The following is a 25,342-nucleotide window of genomic DNA, read 5'->3' as shown; positions in this document are numbered from 1 at the left end:
GAGCTGGGGGCAGAGCTAGGCTGTGGATGCAGGAGCGCCGGCTCCCCGCCCTGTGCTCAGCCCACAGGAGAGCCTCCATCAGTCCTGCGCCCATGTGAAGAACTGCTCAAGTGGCCTCAAAGATGCTGGCTCCCCCTGGCCTGGCAATGGCTGGGGAGGGGTTGAGGCCCTCAGTCCAACAGCTGCAGGAAGACTGGCTCAGGAAGGAACCACCCTCACCTCCTCCCAGGGTTACCTGTGAGTGAGAAGAGAGGCCCTTGGGTAATAGACGGCTGCACTGCAGGCTCCTAGCGTCCTCCGCAAGCCTCCTATCTGTGAAATGAGGAATCCAGCAGTTCCCATGCCCAGCCCCGGTCCCTGTGTGGGCTTACAATCAGCTCTATAGCTTCTCACCACCAGGGCCAGGGAGTGCCTTTACCACTTCCTCCCCAGGCCCACAGCAGGCGGCAGGCAGAGGCCTGGTTCTAGTCCGAGCTCCAAGCTCCGCTGCAATATACTGACTTGCCGGGCTATCCTAGGCAGTCTTTCCCTCTCCGAGCACAACCTACTCCTCTGTAAAATGGGGCTAGTGTTTCAACTGCCAACCTCCCAAGTGTGCCATGAAGATTAAATAAAAGGCTCCATGGCCTTCCCTGGTGTGAGGGATAGGCAATGGGCCTCCTGGGATGGAACTGATGTTTCATGGTCTCTAGGGGCAGCTAAACCGTTGGCCACCCTGGGGCCAGAGTTTGTTGACCTCTCACAGTAGGCTGCTTATCTAAGATGGTCCCCAATGATCACGTCCTCCAGTACTCATGCCCGTGTGTAACCCCCACGTGCTTGAGTTTGAGTGGGACCTAATGACTTGCTCCTAAGAAAAAAGATACAGCCAAAGTGATGGAATGTCACATCTGTGATTAGATGTGTCACATCTTATAAAAGACTGACCTCTTGCCTGCTAGCAGACACTCTCTCGAAGGCTTTAAGGAAACAAGCTGCCACGTTGGAGAGGCCCATGTGGCACAGAAATGAGGACTGTCCCTGATCCACAGTCAGTGAGGAATGGAAGCCCTCAGACCAACAGCCCAGGAGGAACTGAATCCTGCCAACAGCCAAATGAGTGAACTGGGAAACTCAATCCCCAGATGAATCTTGACGTGAGATCATGGTCCCAGCCAACACCTTAATTATTGTCTGCAAAGAAGCCTGGGCAGAGGACCCAGGTAAGCTATACCTGGACTCCTGACCTACGGATACGATGGGTATTGTTTTAAGATGCTAAATCATGAAACCATTTGTTACACAGCAATAGGTGGGTGACACACAACGGCACTTGCATACCACACAGGACAGGGCCCTCTTCTCAGGCCAGGGGAGGGGGGGCCTGAAGACACATCTCAGGCCTATAACCCATATTGTTATGCGTTTCCCTCTGGAGTCCGGTCCTTGCTAAGGAGTACTATGAGATGACCTTGCTCACAGCTGAGCGGCCCAGGAAAGTGAGTGGAGCTGGCCCACCTCCTGGAGCCCAGTCCTAGGTCCTTCCCAAAGAGCAATCCTCCCAGGGTTCAGAACCCCACACATGTCTGTAGCAGAGTAAGTGTTTCAAAGTATAACCACTTCCACTTTCTCCCCTGCTCCTCACTAACACCTGCCAAAGGTTAGGGAACTGTACCAACCATCTACAAGACCATCAGGAGCTTGGCCCACTGAAAGCTCAACGGACCTAGGAGGCGGTCGTGATCACACCCACTTGACTGGTCAGAACTACTATTACAACTTACTATTCAGAATCACTGAGTGGCAGAGGTGGGATCTGAACCTGTTTGTCTGACTCAAAGCCCACGCTAGTGGGTTCCACTTGTTTTACAAATGGGGAAGCTGAGAAACAAGAGATTAAGCATTCGGATGGCACCCACAGGCAGCCTCCACACAATCTTCCCAATTCAGGGATCAGGAATTGGAGTTTTTAAAGATTCAGGGAGGAGAGAGGCAGGACAAAGCAGGGGCCAGCTGTGGGCCGCAGGAGCCCAGGCCAGAGCTGCTCCCTCTTCTGTGGGAAGAACGGGTCTCCCTCCCCTCTCCATCAAGCCATCACACCAACCGGCAAGGCTGAATTATTAAAACTCCCTTCTGGGGTACCACATGGGTTTTTCTCCACCAAGACTCAGAGCAGAGGGGCTGCTGCTCCCGCCACACAATATTAAAATGTCAGGAGTTTAAGGCCTGCGCTGGTTGAGTCATAAGTTATCGGCACCCAGTGAGGCCGACAGAATGCCTCCCTTAAATTATTAAGCAGAAAGCGTCAGACTGTAATATTTTGCTAAACCAAAGTACAGACACAGACAAAGATGTCATTTCAATATTTGAAACCAGCAAGTTTAATTTAAAATAAGAGCAAACCAATAAGCTCAGAACATAGTGGCGTATGAGAGGAAAATTATACTGTGAGAGGAAAAAAAGTGGAAGGACTTAAGAAATTTATAAAAGTAATCTCCAAGTGGAAATTAGAAATCAAGGCCTAGAAACAGAATAACACAAAAGAAATATTACTGTCCACTTTCTAAATCAATATAACACTGCTCCACGCCGGAATTACCATGGTAACTCAAGTAAAAAGAATCAAGCAATTCTTATTATTTCAAAATAAAATCACAGCCTGAAGCCTGGGTTTTATTACAACCACTGATAGATCGCTGGCTTGTATTTATCTGAAATATTGCTTTTCAATCAGCTGGTTTATGAATGTACACAGGCCTCTCACCAGCCCACTTACCGCCCCGTTTTTTTTTTTTGAGGCGAGGGGCTAACCAATGAATTGATTCCTGCCTGGCTGCATCTGCATATGTACCCAGGCCTGAGTCAGCTCTGGGAAGCAGCGAGCTTCCCACCCCTTCCCACCATCCAGTGGCATAGCAGGACAGAGAGGAAAAGCCCGGGAAGGCCGTGGGGGCTGCTGACCTCATTGTGGTCCCCATCCAGGCTTGCCTTCCAAAGGTGGCCCCCCAGAAAATCTACCCCGCCAGCCTCCCTCCCCTGGTCCCCAGGCAGCCCCTTGCTGGCTCCACCCCCTCTCCCTTGAACCCTCCCTGAGCATCCGTCTCCCCCACCTCCCAGTCCGCCAGCTGGAACAGGGAGGGGGCAGAGAAGCCTGGCTCAGAGAACACACTCTGCAGTGAGATGGCCTGAACCCTGGCACTTGCAAGTGTGGGACCTGCGACTAATTACACAGCCTCTTTGTATAGCAGTTTTCTCATCTGTGAAATGAGGATAATACGGGTAGCTTTTTCCTAGGGTGGTTCAGAGTATTCAATGAGATCATACGTGGGAGATGCTTTGGTGGAATGAGTACAGAAATGGCCCCAATTCTCTACCCCTCCTGCTGGTATCTATGCACGCCCTTTGCCATGTGACTTTCCACCTCCTTCCTCCCTGCAGGACCACAATCTGACCACCACCCCCAGCCCCTACCCTCCAGAACTTGGGCTGGCCCTGTGATTTCTTTTGGCCGACAGAACGTGGCAGAGGCAAAAACCTCCCAGAGCCAAACCCAGGCCTCAGGAAACCTTGTGTACTTCTACTCGCCCTCCTGACCTGTCTCTACTCTGAGAACAGGCTGGAAGAGCTTGCTGGATCATGGGGGATGCTGGTACCACAGCATCCAGTAGATCAGCCGTCTGCCACGCACAAGAGTCCAGCTGAGACCCAAGAAATGGCTCAGCTAAGCCCAGCCTAAATCACTGACCTACAGATTCAAGAGCTAAACGGATGCTTGTTGTTTGGAGCCTCTGAGTTTGGGGGTGGTTGATTATGCAGCAGTAATTTACTGATACACGTGCAGAGCATGATGCCTCACTTTTAAGGGTTCAGTGAAACGATAGCAAGTGTGTTTATATGAGCCCTAAAGAGTGAGAGGCTAAAGCCAAAGAGATCACACTGTATCTGTGCAGGAACAAAGTCACCCCACAGAGGCATGAGGCTTCCTGGTTTACCAAGTGTGTACACAGACATTAGGTGCCACTTAGGTATTGCTCCCATCGCAGAGATGTGAAAACTGAGGTGCAGTGAGTTGTCTGGAGTCCCAGAGCAGTCAGCTGGGACTAGCACCCGCGTGTCCTGAATCATGCTGCCAGGCTATATGTGAAGACAGTAGGCCAGTCAAGAAGGCTCAGTGGGGAAGAGGCAGGAGGTAGGAGCTAGTGACCCAATCTGACCAGCAGGCCTGCACTCTGGGGGATCTGCCTCTGCAGCCTGGACCAGCCTGCTCACTCCTCTCACACCACCTGCTTTGAACTTGCCCCAAGTTGTGTCAGCCACCATGGACTCCTGCCTTAGATAAAACACAAAATGATTACAATCCAGCAAGAGACCAGCTTGTTGCTAGGTAGGGTGGATCGTGGCTCTGAGCATGGCCTGGAAGGGTCCATAAGAGGCTTTGGTCACCCGTACCCCCCCCCCCCAAGGCCAACTGCAGGGGAGAGGGCTTGCCAGGCAAGGGGCGCAGCAGGAATGAGAGCACAGTGGCAAATGCTGGGGTCTGCCTGGAACACCAAAGCGGGGGGGCCGTGTTAGACCTGCATGGCACAGCGAGCGTGGCAGCAGGTCTCAGGCACAACGCTGGCGTAGCACAGGCGGGGTCCCTGGCTGTAGTGAGAACCAGGAGAAAGATGCCAGGTGGGATGGGGGAGAACCATGGCGGCAGAACAGGAAGAGGTGGGTCCAGAGCCCCAGATGAATGCAATCCATTTGTGTGCTGATAAAGGCTTGACAATTGGCATTTATCTGAAAATAAGCCCTTATTTGTAGTGTTTGCCAATTTCCATGGTGTTAATATTCCCACCATGGCTGATTTCCAGCTACCAATGCGATGCCACTGAGCTCGGATTTGGGAAGAGATGTGCGAAATCAGCTCTTGTAGGCCAATACAAGTTGACTCCACTGGGGTAGCCCCATCCCAAGGGCAGACCTGCCAGGAAAACTCAGTCTAACAGCGCTGTAAACAGTTAAGCCTGAGGGCGGGAGGATGCCCACCACGCCTCAGTGTCCTTCCACTATGGGCAGGATGGGCTTCACGCCACATGCACCTCCGGGGCTGCTCTCGTCCATGAAAACCGAGGTCAGGTTAGTGCCCGTCAGCACCTGCCAGGAGGACTTACGTTTGAGGACAGAAGCCTGTCCTGTGTGCTGTCGGTAGGCTGGCTAGGGCCACAACTGGGATGCTCAGACTTTTCTACCACCCAGCTTCATCAGGCCTGGAGGCAGGGGTCAGAGGGCACGAAGCTGGGCACAGAACTCAGATGCCGAAGCTCTGGGTTCCCTATATAACCCTGGCCAACTCTCCTGCCCGCTTTCAGCCTTGATTGTGCCCCTAGAGATGGAAGGGCTTGCAGAGAGTGGTCCTGGAGGCCTCTTCTATGAAGCTACCTGCCTTGGGGATCTGGACAGTGATAAGGAGTGAAGTCAGCCTGCTTCCTGAACTTCAGTGGTCATGACAGATAAACTGGAAGAGGGAGAATGAGTGAACAAGGTAGTAAACAGGCACCAGACTGGTCACCAGATTATTTGATCATACTGTCATTGTGTGGAGAACGATGTCACCCTGCACAGGCATGAGGCTCCTGGCTGATCAAGTGTATACATGGACATTTTCTCATTTAATCCTCACTAGCCGCCCAACCAGTCAGGTGGGTGGTTCTCATGGTAGAGATGAGACGGTATAAGGGCAGAGTGACCTCAATGGTGGGCATGGAGCACAAAACCATAGTAGAGGCGTTGGACCTGGTGGATCGTGGAGGTAGCAGCCAGCGCATTGTACCTGGCATGCTATGGTGCCAACGCCCTTTTCTCTAACTCCCTTCCAATCTCCTAGCACTCCTGATTAGGGTTCCTCTGGTCCCTCGAGGTGGATCTGAACAACAGCCTTGGCCCGCTGGCTACTTGGGGGCAGCTCTGCCCCCTGCATGGATGCAGCTCTAGAGGGGGCCCACACTCACTAAAGACCCCAGCATAGCTTGGGCATGCCCCCAGTAGGCTCCCCAGCTCTGTCTTCTGCTCAGAGAAGGGCCTGGCCCCATCCAACCATGGCTACTTCCCAATTTTGTCAGTGGTATACCCGCAGCCCACTGCGCCTCGGCCAGGCCTCATGTTCCTCTGCCCATGACCACAGAGGGGCGGCCGCCAACGCTCGCTGGCAATCATCCATCTGTTCCAAGAGAGAGAGACCAAAATAGATCTCCTCTTGGTCCTGTTCACAAATGGGGCCTGCTGGGAGGTTCCTCAAATGGAAGTGGGTGGGGCAGCCACCGGGTCTGACTATGGGACACTGGCTGGGGTGGGGAATCGACTCTCTGAGGGATGAAAGGCAGGCCCCAGCTCTAGGAAAACACACGTTTCCATGTGCTAAAAGCATCTTTATGGGACATGTTCCGAAAGAGAAAGACAGTAAGAGAGAAAGGCAGCCACAGAGGCCAAGTGAGTGGCCACGTCAGCGCCAAGCCTCGGCACGCAAAGGGTGAAGCTTTTAGGCGAGCAGCGGCCAGTGATCTCAGCTTCCCCCAGTCCTAATGCTCCTGAAAGGCTCTCTCCCACTCCCTGTAATTGGGCATCAGTAGTTAATGCAGTATTGACTGCATTACACGCTCCCGTGCCTCCCCTCACTAATGCCAATTGCATCACCTTGTACAGTCACCGGCTTGCTTAGCCAATAGCCGTTAAAAGCAATCCAAATCATGAATCATATGGGAAACTTTTAGCAAGACACTGCCATCCAAGGAGACAATTTACAGTTGAGTTAATCTGGGTACATTAGCGAGACATGGATTCTGGACGACAGACCAATTTATGTTGTTTCCCTGTCCCCCCTCCCGCCCCCCCCCCTTGCCGCCCCCGTTAGTGTTCTGTGTGGGCAAATGAACGGAAGAGCAGGGAACAGACAGGCGCACCTGCTTCTTTACCCAAGGCTCTGGGAGGGGGTGAGGGAGACCCATCTTTATAGGCTCTCTGCCTGGCTGAACCAGGGCAGGAAGGGTAAGCAGCTGTACATGCTGCTCAAGGTTCGTGAAGCCTTGTTTCCAGCAATGAGGAGGTGGCTGCTGCTGGGGCTGGCATGACAGCTACAGATGGAGACCATCCTCTTCTAGGCCTCAGGCAAGTGTCAGACCTGGTCCCCCACCCTGCCCACCTCACAAGGCTTTTACGAGTCCTCAGCAGGCAGCAGTGCCTCCTGGGCCCTGACTTCCTGCAGACCCACTGGGGTCTCTGGCATGGAAAAGCATCAGGGCCCAGTCCCTGCCTCCATCTCTGGGGCCAGGAAGGTCCCGGCCACACTGTGCTAGGAGAGACCCCCCAGGACTCTTTGCAGTCCAGGGCACGATGGGATAGCCCAGGAGGTCCTGCTGATGGCTGAGCAAAAGCTGGTCCATACCCAAGAACAGCCAAGAGCCCGCCCTGACAGATCAACCAGGGCCACTGTGGAGGCCACACTCGTAGCGGTCATTAACAATTGAAGACTCGCTGTCTGGCCCTCGTCAGTCCAGCTCCATTCTCCTTAGGCAATTTTACTTATTAAAAATGCTCTAAGAATCATGTCGGTGTTTAGTTCTACAACCTGCCTGCTGTTTCCTGAGGTCACCCCAGTTTTCCTTTGCAGAGGCAACTTACCTTCTCCAGCATGCCCCTGGGGGCACTCCAGCACCCCCAAGAGGGGCCCTCAGCATCCTCTCCTGCCCAGTCCCCTGCAGCCCAAGTCTCTCACTGTTCTTGGAGCTGCTTGGACCCTCTGCTGTCTGCCTCTACTCGAGGGCCTCTTCTCCAAAGGCCTGCGGACTAATCCGGCTCTCGGGGCTCAGGGCAGTAGCTCTCTTTGCTCCCCTGAGACTGCAGGCCTCCTGAGAAGGCCCACGGCCTAGTGCTTGCTTAGGCACAGGTGCCAGGGAAAGAAGGGCTATTTCTCTGGGAAAGTTGGAGCAGAGCTTCCTTTGCTGACAGGCAGGCCCGACGGCATTTAGAAAGCCCGGACCCTGAGTTCCAGTAAAGTGGAGATGGCTAGGCCAAGAGCAAGCGTCCAAATGAAAGCAATTAATCTTAAAACCAGAAGTTTAACCATTTGCAAAACAGATCTTTCCTCTCTGTGGTGGCCCTTCACTGCCCGACCTAATGGATTACTTTATTAATAATGCACTGTGCTTAAAAGCAAAAAAAAAAAAAAAAAAAAAAAAAAAAAAAATTTTTTTTTTTTCTGACGATTCAATACTTCAGAAAGTCTCTTAAACCCGTTGCTACGGCAAAGCGATTGATATTTTATTATCTTTCAGAAGTGCAACATGAAAGCCCTGCAGCCCAGCAGAGCAAGAGCTTTGGTCCTCGGCAGCTGGCAGACCTGACTTCAACCAGAGGAGCCCCGGCCTCTTCCGACAAGATGCTGTCAGGTGGAGAAAAGGCATTGGGGGTGGTTAATAAGAGCCCCGAGTCCCTGCTGCAGCCAGACAAAGGGTGCAGTGCTGCATCCCTGAGGGACATGCTTCTTGGGGGCCCTGGGGGCCAGGCTGCCACCTAACCTAGATGGCCACCTGCTGAAAGGCCATAAGTGCCGGGAAGAAATTAGGCAGCAGGCTCCGAGGGACAGGTGAGTGGATCCAGAGCCTTTCTCTCTTCCCCAATTGAAGGGGCCACCTTTAGTGCTTCCTGGAATTAGGGGAGGCGAGACTCTAATGGGGAGCAGGGAGGGTAGATTTATGAGCCAAAAGAATGCTTTAGAGGACATAGCTGGGCTAGGCAGGGCAAGAATCAAATGGGTCCTCTGGGCCCCAGCTGTCTACCTGCTTGGTGCTGTTAGGGGCCCCAGAGCCCAGTGGTATGAACTGTAGGGTGCACCATATTGTTAGACTGAACAGAGTGGGGGGTCCGAGGGGCAGCATGAGCTCTTCTCTACAGATCTGGTGGGGACTAGGGGAAACACATATGCCGAGGGTGGCTGCGATGTACTGCAGTCTGGAGGCAGGAGACTGGAGGCTAAAATGACCTCCAGATACCTATTCCTATTCAGGGCTCATCTGAATTGGAAAATCTTGAGTATAACAGAGCTCAAAGGAACTCTGGGGTGCCTGCACAGAGTACTGCCTAGGTGAGTGGCGGTGGGGTCATCTTGTTGCATGAGACCCCAATCTCCCCGCCCGAGGCCTCCCGTGTATAGGGCCTGGGGAAGCTAAGGATGCCATATAATGCCGTGGGGCTGCAGACATACCCTGAGTTCCACGGGTTCCCGGTCGGGAGAGTACCTCCACACACCAAGGAAGCACCCTCTGCACTGGCTTCTGCAAGCCCCTCATTTTACCAAGAGAGATAGCGTGACTGGTCTGAGAGAACCTGGGGAACTTGTGATAAAATGCCTCCTGCCTCCTGGTCTGGCCTGACCGGGTCCTTCTCCTTGTCATTCTATACAGACCCGCAGAAGCCTAGTCCTCTGACAGTCCACATACAGATCCTGGGGGGGCCCTGAAGAGATAAGAGCATACTAGAGATGGAGGTCGCCCCTCAGCCAGCCCCTAGCAAATGCATTCTTTTGCCCAGAAGCACTTAGTTCTCCCTTTCCTCTCTTACTACATACACCCTGAGAAATAGCCTTCCTGGGCTTACCGGCCACATGCCACCCGCCCAGGCCAGACACTTTAAATGCCCCTCCCTGACAGAGGTCTCACAGGTGGTGGGGAGCCTAGGAGCATCAGCATGTGGCAGCAGTGAAGCCCACAACCTGTGTGACCTTGAGCGAGTCATTTAACTTAAAATTTCACCACCTGCCCATGTCAGTAACATCACTGACCCACTGGGCAGAGGGCACAGGCTGAGGGCAGACTCACTAGTAGAAGGTCAGAGAACGGCCACCACAGTCAATCTAAGAGGATTCCTGGTGGCACACTGCAAACCCACCTTCATAGTTCCTTACCAGGAGAAATCGGGGACAGTATGGGTCCCAGCAATTACACCCTCATCTCCCTACAACAGGAACACACCAGGCCACCCTCACCTACAGGGCAGGAGGGCCGGGCCAGCCAGGGAACTGCTACGGTTTGTCCCCTCTGGGCTGCGTTTGGGTCACCACCGGGCACCCACTTGGCGTTACCCTCAGGTGGGCTGGGTTGCCCCAACCTCTCCTAAACATACCAGGACACTTACTGCAGGGCGCTGGCAGTCAGAACCACCTGCTGCAAGAGGCCTGCAGCGACCACGGGGCCCCCTGCTCTGACCTCTGGGGCGCACTGAGCTCTCGACCACGACCACGGCAGGTCCAGGCCACTCTCCAGGGCCTCCCCTACACGAGCCAGCGCGCTACTGGCCGGCGGCGGGACACTTTCTTCCTCGAGGCCAAACTCCCGCCTGCGCGCTCCGGGGACGGGGACAGTGGGCCAGCAGGGGTGGCGGGTGGCGGGTGGCGTCTGTCTCCTGGAAGGGCCGGCGGCCTTGCCCTCGGCCGGCTCCCCGGGCACCCCGGGGCGAGCACGGGCTTCCCGCTGGCTGCGGGCTCCGGCGTGCGGGTGTCCCGAAGCCCCCGATTTGCTGGGCGCTCCTGGCTCCTCCGGTTCCCGGGCCGGTTCCCGGGCCGGCGGGCGCGAGGGAGATGGCTGCGGCGAGACCGAGACAGCCGCCGCGCTGCACCGAGCGGAGCGCGCTGCGCCCAGGTCCGGGGGCCCCGCAGCCTGCACGCGGCCGCGCTCCGCCCGCCGCCGGCTCAACCCCTCCCCGCCCCCCCCCCCCAGGCCCGGCGCGGCCCCGCGTGTGTGCGCCCGCGTCCCGGCGTGTGCTCCCGTGCGCCGCGGCGGAGGGCGACGGGGTGCGGGGCGTCGGCCCCCCGCCCGCCACCTACCGTCCTCCTTGTCCAGCACCATCATCTCGGGCGCTCCGTGTCCAGCCGCAGCTCGGCTCGGCCGGGAGAAGGGCGCCGACTCCGGGCGCGCTTCGGCGGGGCGGCCGCTCCTCGGGCAGCGGGCAGCGGGCAGCGGGCAGCGAGCGGGCTCTAATTACCCGCTTGTCCGGCTCTTAACCTAGATTGCACTCAGCTAGAATTACATTCAGGAGCGAAGCACTTCGCAGATACAAAAGCAGTCTCACCTACTTTTGTGCCTCAGAATTGCAAGGAACTACGAACTGCAATTTAGAGAGAGAGAGAGAGGGAGAGAGAAGGGGGAAGAGAGGATCAGAGCCGTTTCTTTGATTCTCACCTTCTAAATGGCTCAATTTGCCCAGTATAATCTGTCTTAATGTAATTGCATTTGATAGCTCATAACCCTGGCTCTGGCAACGACACAGCTTTCAGCCTCATAAAGTGTTTTCCCCTCGGATTTAATCTGAATCTCAATCTAAAATTATATTCAAAGAGATGGGGAATCTCGGCGGCCGTCTCCCGCTGCCTTTCTCCCTCAATGTATGAGGTTTGCACTCCTGCTACTGAATAAATGCACACATTTCCCGACGCCCCCCTCCCTCCCGGGTTAATGGGGAGTGGAGACGCGCGGCTGCCCGGCTCCGCAGCGCCACCTGGAGGTCGCCCGGCCCCTGCTCGGCGCGTGGCTCCGCGGAGCACCCCCGGTCCTCATCCCAGATACTTGTCCGCTGGACCAGCCTCGTCTTCCACTGCCACGCCCTCAGCCTTGGTCCCTGACCCCCCTTCCCACCTCGGCGATCTTTCTCTGATCTCCGACCTTCCCTTCCTACCTGTTCTGCCGGAGGCTCCTGGTTGCTTCCCGGACTGTTTAGCAAAGTTAACCCTCTGCAGGGTACAAACTCTCCCACTCCGAGTCTTCCAGCACAACCCTCACCCTAGCAGCCCCCTCCTCCCCGAGAGCATCCTAATTCCACAGGGAGCGGGATGCTGTCTCAGCTTCTCTCTGAGAAGCACAGCATGGCCTTGAAGGTTTTTCTCATTCCAAAACTATTTATTGAGCACGTATTATTCTAAGGCACTGGCGTTACCGCATGTACTACCCTAAAGCACTGCTGATATTACCGAGTTGGAAATTCTTGCCCTGTAACTCAGGAGTTAAGGGGAGACAGCGTCCATCTCCCCTCCTCCTGAACCCCAATTCTCCCCCAAGAGCCTTGGGGCTAATGCTCAGGCTGCGTACTCTAGGAAGGCCACTCTAAAATACCAAGAATTTGTTTTTTTTCTCTCTTGACAGTCACAAGTTCCAAGAGGGGATGGAAATATTAACTGATTTTCTATAGGCCAAGGAAGGCTTCAAAATAGATGTGTCAGAGGTTCATCCCTGGCAGACACTTCTGAGGACTAGACCCAAGCAAGGAGAAAGCAATGACCAGCAGTTGGGATTTCATCCCATCTCTGCCTATGACTAATGGTGGACCTTATCAAATCACTTTGGCTGGGCCTCAGTTTCCCTGTTTGTAAAGTGGGGCACCTGCTGTCCAAGGTTCCTACAGGGATCAGATGAGCTAGTGTACATGAATGTGCCTTGTAAACCATGGCATCCAACGATGGGGGGAACTTACTGAGTATAAATGAGACCTGGAGGCCAGGCTGTGCCCCGTAAGCCCCGGGGGGCCCCAATGCAGGGTGCCTGACAGGAGCAGGAATGGGGGAGTGGGGCTGCAGCCCATCTTCCTCTAGCCTAAGCGGGGAAGTCAGGCTTTAAGAAAACAGAAGAGAGGCTGCTTCTAATGAGATGCCTCATCCGCAGCTCAGAGGGTTTCGCTTTCCCCTTCATCTTGAATACTTAATCCTAATAGTCCTTGAGTATATTTGATGTTAAATATATCATTTTGCTCAGCCTCACTGTCCCTCAGGACTGCGAGCTTGATCTCTCCCCTGCCACTGCAGCCAGACTATACCCCGAGGGTCTGAGGGAGGCTTTGGCACTGTTGCCATTGGCACGTTTAGTACCAACCCCTCACCCCAGCCTGAGCTGGGGGGCCAGACAATGTCACAGGCAATGGGCTGACAGGCTGGCAAGGGGTAGCTTCTTGCTGTAGATGCCTCTGTGCTCCCGGAAGGCATTCACTCCACAAGGCCTGTGGCTTTACTCTCCAGTTCCAGGGCAGCTTCTCCTCTCTTTCAAGGGTCTGTCCCTGACCCACAAACTGGGACTTGACTAGCTGAAGGCACTTGTCCACTCTCTTGTTCACGTGTCGGGCTTGGGGCTCTGTCCCTACAGCAGCTCCCCCCAGTCTCCAAGGTACCAATTAGCAGCCACCCAACTGGCATCCCTCTAGGGAGTCAGGGACCCTGTGCCCCACTTCAGGGACTGGAGCAGGCCTGGGGCTGAGCCATGGGCTAAAGAACCAGGTAGGGTATGTCAGCAGGAGATCACAGCTATGTGTGAAGGGCTGCTTGTGTCCATAGGCAGCTCTCTGTACCCCCAGTTGTGAGCACTGAGCTCCCACAGTGATCTGGGAAAAGGCCTCCACAGAGGCCTTCCACTTGATAGAGCTACACAGCAAGCCTTGAAACGTTTAAGTGACTTGAGCTCTTAGCCTGGAAGGGGCCTGCCAGGTGGACAGAGCTAGACACGAGCATTCAGCATCCCATCCAGCATCCACCCTCTCAGCATCCCATCCAGCATCCACCCTCTCATGGGGAGTTGCTGGGCAGGCAGGTAACTCCTGTGCCTGGGGCCCCCACCCAAGCTGCCTCCAGGTCCAGGATCCCCTGGGGCTAGGGGAGGTATTTTGCACCCAACACAGTTCATGGGCAATGAGCATGCACGTACCCTCAAGTAAACATTGCCAAGAGTGCTCCAGAATGTCCTTGAAATGCCTCTGGGGACAGCAGAGGGAGACCAGCTGATCAGCCCCCCAGGTCATGGTGAGGAGAAAGGAGGTGCTACCAGCTGCCTTTCAAAGTTCTGGGCAGGTCCTAGCAGTTTGTCACTGCACCTGGCAGGAAAGTCCTGAGGAAGGGTTCTTGCACGGGTTTGGGAGGTGTGTAGGGGAAGGAGACTCTTTGCCCCAGGGCCCAGGCAGACCAGATATTCCAGAACAGTGGTGGCTATCAGATGTGCCTCAGCCTGAGGGCCCTGCTTCCAACACAGTACAGCTGTCTCCAAGATGGGGTTACAAGCTGGCTTCACAGGTGACACTCACAGAGGTATTTGGACTGACAAGGGCCCCTTCCCTGTGGCAGCCACAGCTGAAAGGACAGAGTGACCCTACAGATTTTGCAGTACAATCAGGATGTCTGCTGGCCAAGTTCAGATGTCCTGCCCTGCCCCCTACTAACAACACAAAGGCAGCCTAAACACAGGAATTGGCAATCAGCTAGAGTGGAGAAGTACACAGTTGACAAACTTTCCTCCTTTGGTTTCTGGAAGCCCTTCTAGGAAGCTGCAATTAATATCTGTTAGACCTGGTGGAGGCCAAGGCCAAATCTGCACCCCGGAAAGCAAGTCTCTCCCACCCTCCTGATGAAGGCCAATCCACCCCCTGCACAAGAGCTCTGAGAAGGTTGTGGATGTAGGCTGACCAACTGTCCGGGTTTGTCCCAGCACCCAGGGGGTTCCCAGGAGGCAGGGCTTTCTGTGCTAAAACGGGATGGTTCTGGGCAAACCAGGACAGCTGATGACCACAGTGGGAGATGGTAGGCTGGGGACAAGGGACCAGCGGGGCCAGAGAGAAAGGTCAGGCAGCCAGGCCCTTCCCTGTACACCAGCAGCTGCCTCCCAGCCCCCAGCACCAGGGCTTCATCCCCCAGGCGCTAAGGAACTGCCGTGGCCCCTGGGGATGGTCCCACGGGGCAGCCTGGCTGTATATTCTCGAAGCCTTGGTAGTTACGAAGGGAAAGCTGTGAGTTGGACTCAGGGGTGGATTCAGATTTTTTGGGGAGTCAAGCTTACTCATGCAATTTAGGGGCGGGGGGGTGCTCTTTTTGAGAAAAGGAACACAAGGCTGCCAACCCAGTGACCGCGGAAGGACTATGAAGCTTGAACTTCATTAGCTTCAAGGTAAATCCGCCCCCGACGTCCCGAGTGCGGCCCGCCCCTAGCCCGCAGGGCACCTCCGGCGCGCCCGGCCGGGGGAACCTTGCCAGGGGTGAGGCAAAGTCACCCACCCCGCAGCTGCGAAGTCCCCGACCCGAGGGCCCCCGGGCCGGGCCGGTCTGCCTGCAGGTGCCCTGGGGGTCCCCCTGGGGGAGCCGGTCCGCAGTCGGGGGGCAGGGGGGACGCGCAGACGCCGGGAAGCCCGGGGGCTGCGGGCACTGCGGAAGCCGCGGCGGGTCGCAGAGGTGCCCGGGGGCTGCGGGACGGCGGGAACCGCAGAGAAAGTTCCCGGCCGGAGCGTGCGGGCCCGCGGGCTCGCGGCCGCCCGGGGACTTCCCGCGCCGCCCGGCCCTGCGGCGGAGCCTGGCTCCCCGCCCCCCCCGCGCCCCCCCCCCCCCCGCGCTCCCGGGGACCGCCGCGGCCCGCGCCCCGCTGCACCTACCGTCCTCCTGCTCCAGCACCATGGCTCCCCGGCGGCGCCAGCCCGGCACGGCCGAGGACGCGGAGGGGCGCGCGGCTCGGACTCCGCCGCCGCCCGCCGGCCTGGCCGCTCCCGCCGGCCCCGCGCGGGCTCCGGGCTCCGGGCTCCGGGCTCCGGGCTCCGGGCTCCGGGCTCCGCGCCCCGCGAGCGGCGCCGGCAGCTGAGCCCCGCGGGCAGGGGGCGGGGGGGGCGGGGGCGCGTCCGTCCGCCGCGGGGGCGCCGGAGCCGCGGTGCAGCCGCTGCCCGGGCGGGGGCGGGGGCCGGGGCCGGGGCCGGGGCCGGGGCCGGGGCCGGAGCCGGAGCCGCCGGAGCCGCCGCGCGCGGTTCTCCGTCCGCGGGCCGCGCTGGCCTCTGCCGAGTGCAGCCTGCGTTTCCCAGGGCCCCTCAGTTCCCCTGTTAATTAAATCAATTCATTATGCTCAGATCTGATTAGCGGCCCTTCCCCCCTTTGAATCAATTATTCAATACACAAACATAATTGCCTGGGCCAGAGGTGCCCGCCATTAGCTTATTTAACTCCAAGGACACTAATTACCCGCAGGGCACGGGAACTTTTCTCATTAATTCTGACAAAACACAAAAGCACAGCCAGAGAGTGTGCGTGTGAGCAGTGCGGGCGTGTGCGCGCGGGACCGCCTGGGGGGGCAGCGCGGGGGGCAGCGCGGGGGGCAGCGCGGGGATGGCGAGGGCAAGGGGCTGGGTGTGGCCGCGGGCGGGGGGGATGGGGGTGCTGCGGGCTGGGGATGGGGGTGCTGCGGGCCGGGGATGGGGGTGCTGCGGGCCGGGGTGGGGGTGCTGCGGGCCGGGGGTGGGGGTGCTGCGGGCTGGGGGATGGGGGTGCTGCGGGCCGGGGATGGGGGTGCTGCGGGCCGGGGTGGGGGTGCTGCGGGCCGGGGTGGGGGTGCTGCGGGCTGGGGATGGGGGTGCTGCGGGCCGGGGGTGGGGGTGCTGCGGGCCGGGGGTGGGGGTGCTGCGGCCCGGGGGTGGGGGTGCTGCGGGCCGGGGTGGGGGTGCTGCGGCCCGGGTTTGACTCCCAGCGCGGGGACCTGGGATCGTGAGTGCTGCTGCGCGTGACTTCGTGAACCAGCCCCGTGGCTGCCGTGGCGGGCGCCCCATCCCCTTTCTGTTTGCACAACTGCCCCAGCATGGTCCGCTGCACAGTCAAGACACGGGGGTACGCGCAGAACACAGAAATGTAGGATCAGGAAGTGGCGGGTGGCGTTTCTTCAGTTCGGGCTGTCCTCCCCCCACCCCCCGCCCCGCCCCTCCGGCCACCACCGCGCCCCCCCAGCCCACCCCCTCTTTAAACCTCAGGTTGCCATGGTCCCCTTCCTTGACGCATCTCGGTTCAGCCTCCCACCCCAACTCACTCCACGCCTGCTTTTATCCCACAGCCCTCCCCACCCCTACCTCTATCCCTATTTCCACAGGTGCCTGCCACCCAGGCACGCCCCCACCCAACTCCACCCACCCTTTGCCTCGTTCTTCCCTCCCGTCTGCGAGGCTGAGCGGAGGGTGTGTCTGTGGTTGACCAACTTCACGTTTTACCTCCCAGGAAATCTCTATTGAGAGCGAGCGAGTATGAGAGCCCACAGAGGCAGGGACACAGAGGGTAATTGATTCCCCCAAATTAGGTTTCTGCTTTCTAAAGACCAGTATTGTTCCTGTTCTCAATGTGCACAGAGGTATTGAAGATTTCCTTTTTGTTTCCTCAGGCAATGAATGAGCTTAATCCATTTGGCTTTATAAATCAGGAAACTAATATTCGCTCCTTCCATAGCAGCTTTTTAAAAAATTTAATTGGTGGTGGGGGGGCACAGTTTGTCACCCTTATGCTGTCCCCAAGCCACCACTTATCAAAACACATTCTGACTGAGGGGTGGAGAGAAGCCTGGGAGGGGAGGTTGTGGGAAGGGGAGGCTCATCCTGATTCTCCCTACCCTCCTCCTCAGTGCTTGCACTCAGACCCACACAGTATCTGGAAAAGTTTTACTCAATTTGGTGAAGAAAATGAGAGTGTAGAGGTGCTCTTCAGAATGATCGTCTAAATCCATTACTCCCAATCTCCCACTAGCGTTGAATGTAACCGTGTCACACCCAGGGGTGGCAAATCCTCATTCTCACCAACATGCACAAGCCGCTGGACACATCTTCCTGTTGTCAGGATCTGACCCTGCCACTCCCATTCTCAAAAATCTTCCATGGCTCTCCATTGTCCTTGCGACAAAACTCTAACTACTTATCCTATCATTTCAGGTCCTTCACACAATCTGAAGAAACCTTTGTGACACCAACACTACCCCTTGTTTCAACTGATCTTTATTGATCTCCAGCAACTACCTTCACCCTCCTGCCCCTTCCTCTGGATTGCTTTACTGTTACTAAACATACCCTGCAGGCAGGTTCCTGCAGGACTCCTCTCATGGCATCCCTCTGCCTAGGAAGTCCTTGCCCACTTCTCAAAATCCTCTCAGGAAACAACTTTTCTGTGTTCTTCTAAATGGGTGTCTCTGTGTGAAGCCTGGGTTCCTGAGGGTGTGTGTGGATTATTTAGTTGAGGCCTGGGGGACACGATCAGCCCCTGAGGGGAGTGTTTAAACTCTCCCCTGGAGTGGAAGGAGAAATATGGTGTCGAGAGTCTACTCTGGCTCACTGGAGAAGATGGGAGCTACAGAGGTGGGCCAGGAACTCTGCCTTCCAGAACTTCAGATACCAGAATGGTGACTCAGAAGGAGAGACACTTGGGCATCTTCCCTTCCCACTCCCCCCACCCCATCCCGCTTGCCCTTCAGGATCTCAGAATCAGAACCCAGGAACATGCTTCCTCTGTCGGCCCTATATTTGGATCTGTTTAGTTCTCTGTGTAGCTAGGCCACTGCCCATGTTAGTGCCAGCTTTCCCTATACTAAGGCATCTAGCCAAGGGGCAGGAGAGGGCTGCAATACTGCCCCCTCTCTGCTTTCTAAGCCATGTGCCTGGTGTAGATCACACCCACTCAGAGAAAGCACCTTTTTCTAATCTGTGCAAAGGCACCATGTGGACTAGCATGGCCCTGTGATTGAGAATCTCTGCTTGGCCAGAGTTCACACTCAGAAAGGCCAGCCTGAGAGGTCCCTTAGCCACCCCTGTACCCCCACCATCGCCCCTTCAACCAAGGATCTGGTGAGCTCTTAGGAGACCATTCTCCGAGTTTTCATAGGGAAAAAGAGTTCAGAGAGCTTAACCATCACGGAGTGGTCAGGGATACTGAAACAGTAGCCTAGAATGTATATGGGCCCCGAGCCCAGGTGAAAGACACTGAACTCTGACAGACCTACAGTAAAGACTGAGGTTCCTAACAGGGACCATGTTGGAGGAGAGAGAGAGTGAAGTTCCTGGGAGGAAGTCCTCATGAAGGGACCAGACTGGACCACAAGGCCTGGAGTTTGGTGGGGCAGTAGTTCCAGGCCCAGTGCTAAGTGGGCCTGACCCACTCCCAAGCAGTGTCTTAGGAAGCGGAAAGCAGAGGTACAAGAGTCACTCAGGACCCATGGCTTTGCTATGGTATCCCCCTCTGAAACAGCTGGTCACTAGAAGCAGGAGGTATCTTCACACTGGCTCAAAAAAGATGAGCACAGCTAGAGTCAGCAGCTTGGTGGCCTTGGTAGCAGCACATGCGCAGAGTGGATGACAAGATGGCAGGAGCAAAAGACAGCAGCTGTAATTATGTGGGAGGCATCTATACCTCATGCCCATCAACCCCACCTCCCAAAGCTGGAATTGTTAGGGAGAAAGTGACTTCATCCACGATTCAAAATCTAATGGTGCCCAGGGTGTACGTGTAAGCATTCTCGGAAGGTCTTACAACTTTCTGGAAAGGAGGGTCCTGAAGAGGAGAATCAGAAGATCAGAATTTGGGGCAAATTATTATAAACGTATGAGACCTGATACTTGGTATTTGTATATGGCTTCTATGTTCCAGTCTGTTTTAGCTACATGATGGGCATGAAGGGAAAGGCTGTGTGAGCAAGAATGAGCCTGAACAATGGTAGGGGAGCAACACCCACTGCCAGCTCTCCCTGGTGGCAGTGCAGCTCTGCAGGAGATGCAAAGGGTGCTATATCAGGCAGATCGAAGGCTTTGCTTCCACTGCCCCTCCCTGCCTAGAGGGCCTCATGAGGCCATGCTTGCTCTCCCATGCTTCTATTTCCTCTCCTTTCCATCTCCCCAACCATCTGGTCCTCCTGTCCCATTCTAGTTTCAGCAGATGATGTCACCTCCTACCTGACTCAGATGAGAGAAGGTATCAGACAGGAAGGCCCTCCCCTTCCTGCCTCTGGTCTGTGTTCCTACCTTCTTTGTCAACATCTGCAATACACACCTGGACACATGTCCCTTCCCTTCTGAAGCAGTAGCAAACATGGCCTTCCTCCTACCTGCGCCTTATTCCTCAGCATGGGCCCCAGCCTACCCACTACCACCTGTCAGGGTGTTCTGTTGGCTCTTCCTGTCCCCTTCGTTCTCCCCTTTCTCCTGGACCTTTCACCACAGTGGGCAAATAAACTCTAGTGTCTCATCTAAAACATGTGAACAAAGTCCCTGGATTATATACATCATTCTTGAGATACTTTGCTATCCGTTCCCTTTTCTTATCTGAACTCCTTACCTCCCACTATCTCTGCGTTCACTCCTATCTGGTCCCCACAAGGCTTGCCAAGGTCACCAGTGACTTTATGTCATGAAGGGATTATTTTCAGGCCTCACTTGACCCGACCTCCCAGCATTTAATAATGCGTTTAATTCCTTCCTTCTTGAACATGATTTTTCCCTAGACTAACATGCTGTCTGAGTTTCCTTATTCCCCAGTGGATGTCCCCTTTTGTCTTAGCTATTGCCAGCTCTCCTCTTTCAGCCAATCTTTAGCTATTGGCGTTCCTCAAGACTGGGTCCTAGGCTGTCTTAGAACACTTTTCTGTGGGGCACCATCCATGGCTGTTGGTGTGTGTGACCTTCACTCAGGATCTCTCCTTTGAGTTCCACTCCAGTATTTCCAAATGCCCTCTTGATATCTCCACTTGGATGCTTTAAAGGCATCTTAAAATTTAAAATCTGAATTAAATTCTTGATTTTTCTTCCAAAGTCTTTCTTCATCTTGTTTCAGTAAACCAGCCATTCTGTTCTTAATAGCAGAATTTCAATTGAGCCAACAACAACAACAAAAGATGGTAAAAAGAAAAGAAGTAAAGCTAAGTATATCAAGTTATTACACTAACTGTGAAGAGACCTCATTCCCCTAATCAAAGAACAGATTGTTGGGATGTCTGGGTGGCTCAAGTGGTTGGATGGCTCAGTGGTTGAGCGTCTCTGCCTTCAGCTCAGAGCGTGATCCTGGGGTCTGTGATGGAGCCGCTGCAAGGAGCCTGCTTCTCCCTCTGCCTATGTCACTGCTTCTCTCTGTGTGTCTCTCATGAATAAATAAATAAATATATTTTTTAAAAACGAGATTGTCAGAGTAAGTTCAAAAATAAAACACAGGCAAATGCTGTTTGCAAATATACACCCAAACCAGGTGATGAGAGTGAAAAGAAAGCCAATGGGCAAAGATATCCCAAGCACATGCAAGCAGAGAATAGCAATGTTAATGTCAAACAAAGCTAACTTCCAGGCCCCAAACATGAGCTGCTTGGAAATGAAGAAATACTCTCTTAAAATTACTAGTGGATCAAAAATAAGATCAGAACTGAAATTGCAAATCATCTAGTAACGAAAAAGAGAACATAGAGTGCCATACAGAACTTATGGGACACAGCAGTAATTAGAGTAAAAAATATAGCCTTAAATGCTTTTAATATTAAACAAACAAAGGACTAAAACAAATGAACTTGGTATTTAATCTAAGAAATCAGAAAGAGAACAAACTAAGCCAAAACGACATAGAAGGATATTAATAAAGTCAAAACCAGAAATTAAATAGAAAACAAACTAATAATAGGAAAAAAATAATTAAAAGAAAAATTAAAACCCAAACTTGGTTCCTTGAAATGACCCACAAAATAGGCAAACCCGGATGGAAAAAAATAAAACACAAAAATATACAATATTATTGAGCCATAAAAAAGAATGAAATCTTGCCATTTGCAACAACATAGATGGAGCTAAAGAGTATCAAGCTAAACAAAATAATTCAGAGAAAGACAAATACCATATGATTTCATGCATATGTGGGATTTAAGAAACAAAACAATGGAGCAAAAGGGGAAGAAAAAAAGAGAGAGAGGCAAACCAAGAAACAGACTCTTATTTTATTTTATTTTATTTTATTTTTTTATTTTTTTTTTTTTTCAGACTCTTAACTATAGAGAACAAACTGGTGGTCACCAGAGGGGAGGAGGGTGGAGGGATGGGTGAAACAGGTGATGGGGATTAAGGAGTGCTCTCATTGTGGTGAGCACCTGTTGTTTTATGGAAGTGTTGAATCACTACATTGTACACCTGAAACTAATATTATGCTGTATGTTAACTGGAATCTGAATAAAAATTTTTAAAAAGAAAAGAGATATCACAGGTACAGAAAAGATTAAAGAATTATAACAATAACATGTGTAAGCCTATGAAAATACATGTGAACCACCAGGAAGTGGATGATTTCCAAACAAAGTAGAAAATTAATAAAATTGAGTGTAGAAGTTGAAATTCTGAATAGGCCAATAAACAGAAGAGATTTAAAAAGAAATGAAAATTCTGCCATTAAAATATCACAAGACACCATATGATCCAGCAATTCCACTTCTGGGCATATACCCAAAAGAACTGAAAACAAGGTTTCGAAGAGATATTTGTACACCCATGTTCATAGCAGCATTATTCACAAAAGCCAAAAGGTAGAAGCAACTCAGGTGTCTTTCAGTGGGTGAATAAATAATCAAAATGTACATATATACAATGAGATATTATTCAACCTTAAAAAGGAAGGAAATTCTGACACCTGCTACAACATGGATGAACCATGAGGACAATACACTAAGTGGAATAAGCCAGTCAAAAAAGACAAATACTGCATGATTCTGCTTATATGAAGTACCTAAACCACTCAGTTTCATAAAGACAAAAACCACTATTACCAGGGTCTGGGGGAGGGAAAAAAGGAGAGTTTTTGTTTAATGGGTGTAGAGTTTTAGTTTGACAAAATGATTCTGGAGATTGGTTGCACAACAATGTGAATGTGCCTAACATCACTGAACTCTACACTTAAAAATGGTTGAGCTGATAAATTTTATTTTATGTGCATTTCACCATAATTAAAAATAAAATAAAAATATCACAAGGCACAGACTATATTGAAAGTGAGTTTTATATCATCTTTAAAAACAGATGAGTTTTAATGTTATTTAAACTATTCCAGACAAGAGAAAAAGTTGGAAATCTTCCTAGTTTGTTTTATGAGCTAGCATTTTCTTAATTCCCAAACCTTATAAAGATTGAATTTAAAAAGAAAGAAAAATCACAGAGCAGTTTAAATGCAAAATCCGATATAAGATGTTAGCTAACTGGATATGGGAAAAGTATCAAAAGAATAATACACTATATAAGGGAGAGTTTATTTTTTAATACTGAAAACAACATTCAGCATCAGAAAATCTATCAATATAAGTCACTATACCAACAGATAAAGGGAATAAAATGTAAGTATAGTAACGGTTGCAAAAAAATCACTTGGTAAAATTGAGCAATTATTTCTAATCATATATTAAAACAGAAATAGAAGAAAACTACTTTAATTTGATAGACTGTTTACCAAAACCCAATAGTAAGTATATAAACAATGACATTCAGAAGATATTTCCAGAAATTGGGAATAAGATGGGATGCTCATTATCATCACTATTGTTCAACATATTTTGGAAATTCTAACTAATTCAATAAGACAAGAAAACGAATTAATAAGAACAAGTACCTGGTTTTAAAAAAAGGATGAAAATATGTTTGTTTATAAATAATGTGATTATATATTGAGAAAATCCAATAAAACCTAGTTCAAAAGCTAGGAGGTTAATTAGATCATGGGGAAGGTAGCTAATACAAGGTAAACAGAAATATATATTTTCTCCCTAAATGCAAAGAGGTATTAGAAATAGAAGTAGAAATGTAGACTGTAGATAAAATAATAATAATAAAAATCTTATTTTTATTTAAGATTTTATTTATTTATTCATTCATGAGAGACACAGAGCAAGCAAGAGACACACACAGAGAGAGACAGAGAGACACAGGCAGAGGGAGAAACAGGCTCCATGCCAGGAGCCCGACGTGGGACTGGATCCCAGGTCTCCAGGATCACAACCTGGGTGGAAGGCAGCACTAACCCACTGAGCCACCCAAGCTGCCCTAGAAAGGACTTTAAATGAAGAAACAGATCATCTGCAATACCTACAAAACTATAAAATATTCAGGAATAATTTTAAAACAAGAACCACCATCACAAAGTTAAAGCTCTTTGTTGAAGAAAGCCATGAAACCATACTGAAGGACATATAACAAGATCTGAATATATAGTAAGAGAGCCAGGTTTCAGACTTTTTCTCATAAACAGTGAATCCTTTCAAAGTTAATATATAGATTTAATGCAATTTCTCTTAGAATCCCAAATAAAAAAACATTTTTTAGAAGTTAAAAAATTCCAGCATGAAGTACATTTGAAAAATAAATATCTGAGGCTGGTTAAGAAAACATGAAAAGAAAGACTAGTTGGAGAAAACTTGTGTTATTGGATAATAAATTACACTACAAAGCCACTGTGATCTGAGCGGTAGGGTGTAAAACCAAGGAATAGATCAGGGGAACAGAGAGCTGATAAATAGGTCCAAATGTAGAAAGGACTTTAACATACAATAAAAGTTGCATTTCAATTCATCAAAGAAAAAAATTAACAAATGGGACTACCATCTAAATAGACATTTCTCTAAGGAAGATCTAAGGAAGATATACAAATAAGCCAATAAGCACCTGAAAAGTTGCTCAACGTTGTTGAAAATATACATCAAATCACAGTAAGATAGCACTTCACACCTACTAGGAAGCTAGAATCAGAAAGTCAGATACTAAAAAAAAAAAAAAAAAAAAAAAAAAAAAGGAAAGTCAGATACTGGGGCACCTGGATGGCTCAGTCAGTTAAGCATCTGCCTTCGGCTCAGGTCTTGATCTCAGGGTTCTGGGACTGAGCCGCTGCCAAGCAAGAAGCCTACTTCTCCCTCCCCTCTGCTCCTTACCCCTACTGATGCTCTCACTCTATCTCAAATAAATAAAATCTTAAAATAAAAAAGAAAGTCAGATAATTACAAATGTTGATGAAGATGTGGAGAAATTAGAACTTATACACTGTGGGTGGGAATATGAAATGGAGCAGCCACTTTGGAAAACAGCCTGCTATCTCCTCAAAAGGTAAACACGGACTCACCACAGGACCCATCAATTCCACTCCTAAGTATATAGACAAGAGAAGAGAAAACATAGGTCTATACAAAAATTTGTGCAGTGTTTATGGCCACATTATTCATAATAACCAAACATGGGGGGAAAAAACAAATGTCCATCTCCTAGCAAATGGATATTATTCAGCCACAGAAAGGAATGAAGTATTGATATATGACACAAAATGGAGGAACCTTGAAAATATCATGCTGAATGGAAGAAGGCAGTCACAAAAATCCATTCATATGAAATGCCAAGAATAGGCAAGTCTATAGAGATAATAGATGAGTGGGTGCCAGGGACTGGGAGTTATAGGGGGTGACAGCTAAAGATTTGGGGTTTCTTTCTGAGGTGATGAAAATGATCTGAAATTGATTGTGCTTAAGCACCTATCTGTGAGTGGACTTGTGTTGAATGGGTGAATTTTATGGTATGTGAATTATTTATCAACAAA

The 25,342-nt window shown here is 51.7% G+C and overlaps 1 protein-coding gene across 2 annotated transcripts in view; it reads right to left on the bottom strand.

The window, feature by feature from the left end:
• LMO1 (LIM domain only 1) overlaps positions 1 to 15,809 on the bottom strand; it is a 40,717-nt gene extending 24,908 nt beyond the window's left edge. The window contains exons 1-2 of one of the 2 annotated variants that reach the window (XM_072725691.1): positions 15,403 to 15,564; positions 10,838 to 11,118 (exon numbers count right to left, since the gene is read on the bottom strand). In XM_072725691.1, the coding sequence (XP_072581792.1) occupies positions 10,838 to 10,862 (25 nt within the window). In that variant the 5' untranslated portion in view covers positions 10,863 to 11,118; positions 15,403 to 15,564. Of the gene's footprint in view, positions 1 to 10,837; positions 11,119 to 15,402 lie in introns of both variants that reach the window. The other variant, XM_072725692.1, reaches the window with a different exon arrangement.
• Between the last annotated feature and the right edge of the window lie 9,533 nt (positions 15,810 to 25,342).

This window comes from Vulpes vulpes, chromosome 11, assembly GCF_048418805.1.
Source record: "Vulpes vulpes isolate BD-2025 chromosome 11, VulVul3, whole genome shotgun sequence".
Lineage (NCBI taxonomy): Eukaryota > Metazoa > Chordata > Mammalia > Carnivora > Canidae > Vulpes > Vulpes vulpes.
The sequence above is the reverse complement of the archived record's forward strand: the minus strand, read 5'-3'. Positions and strand labels throughout refer to the sequence as shown.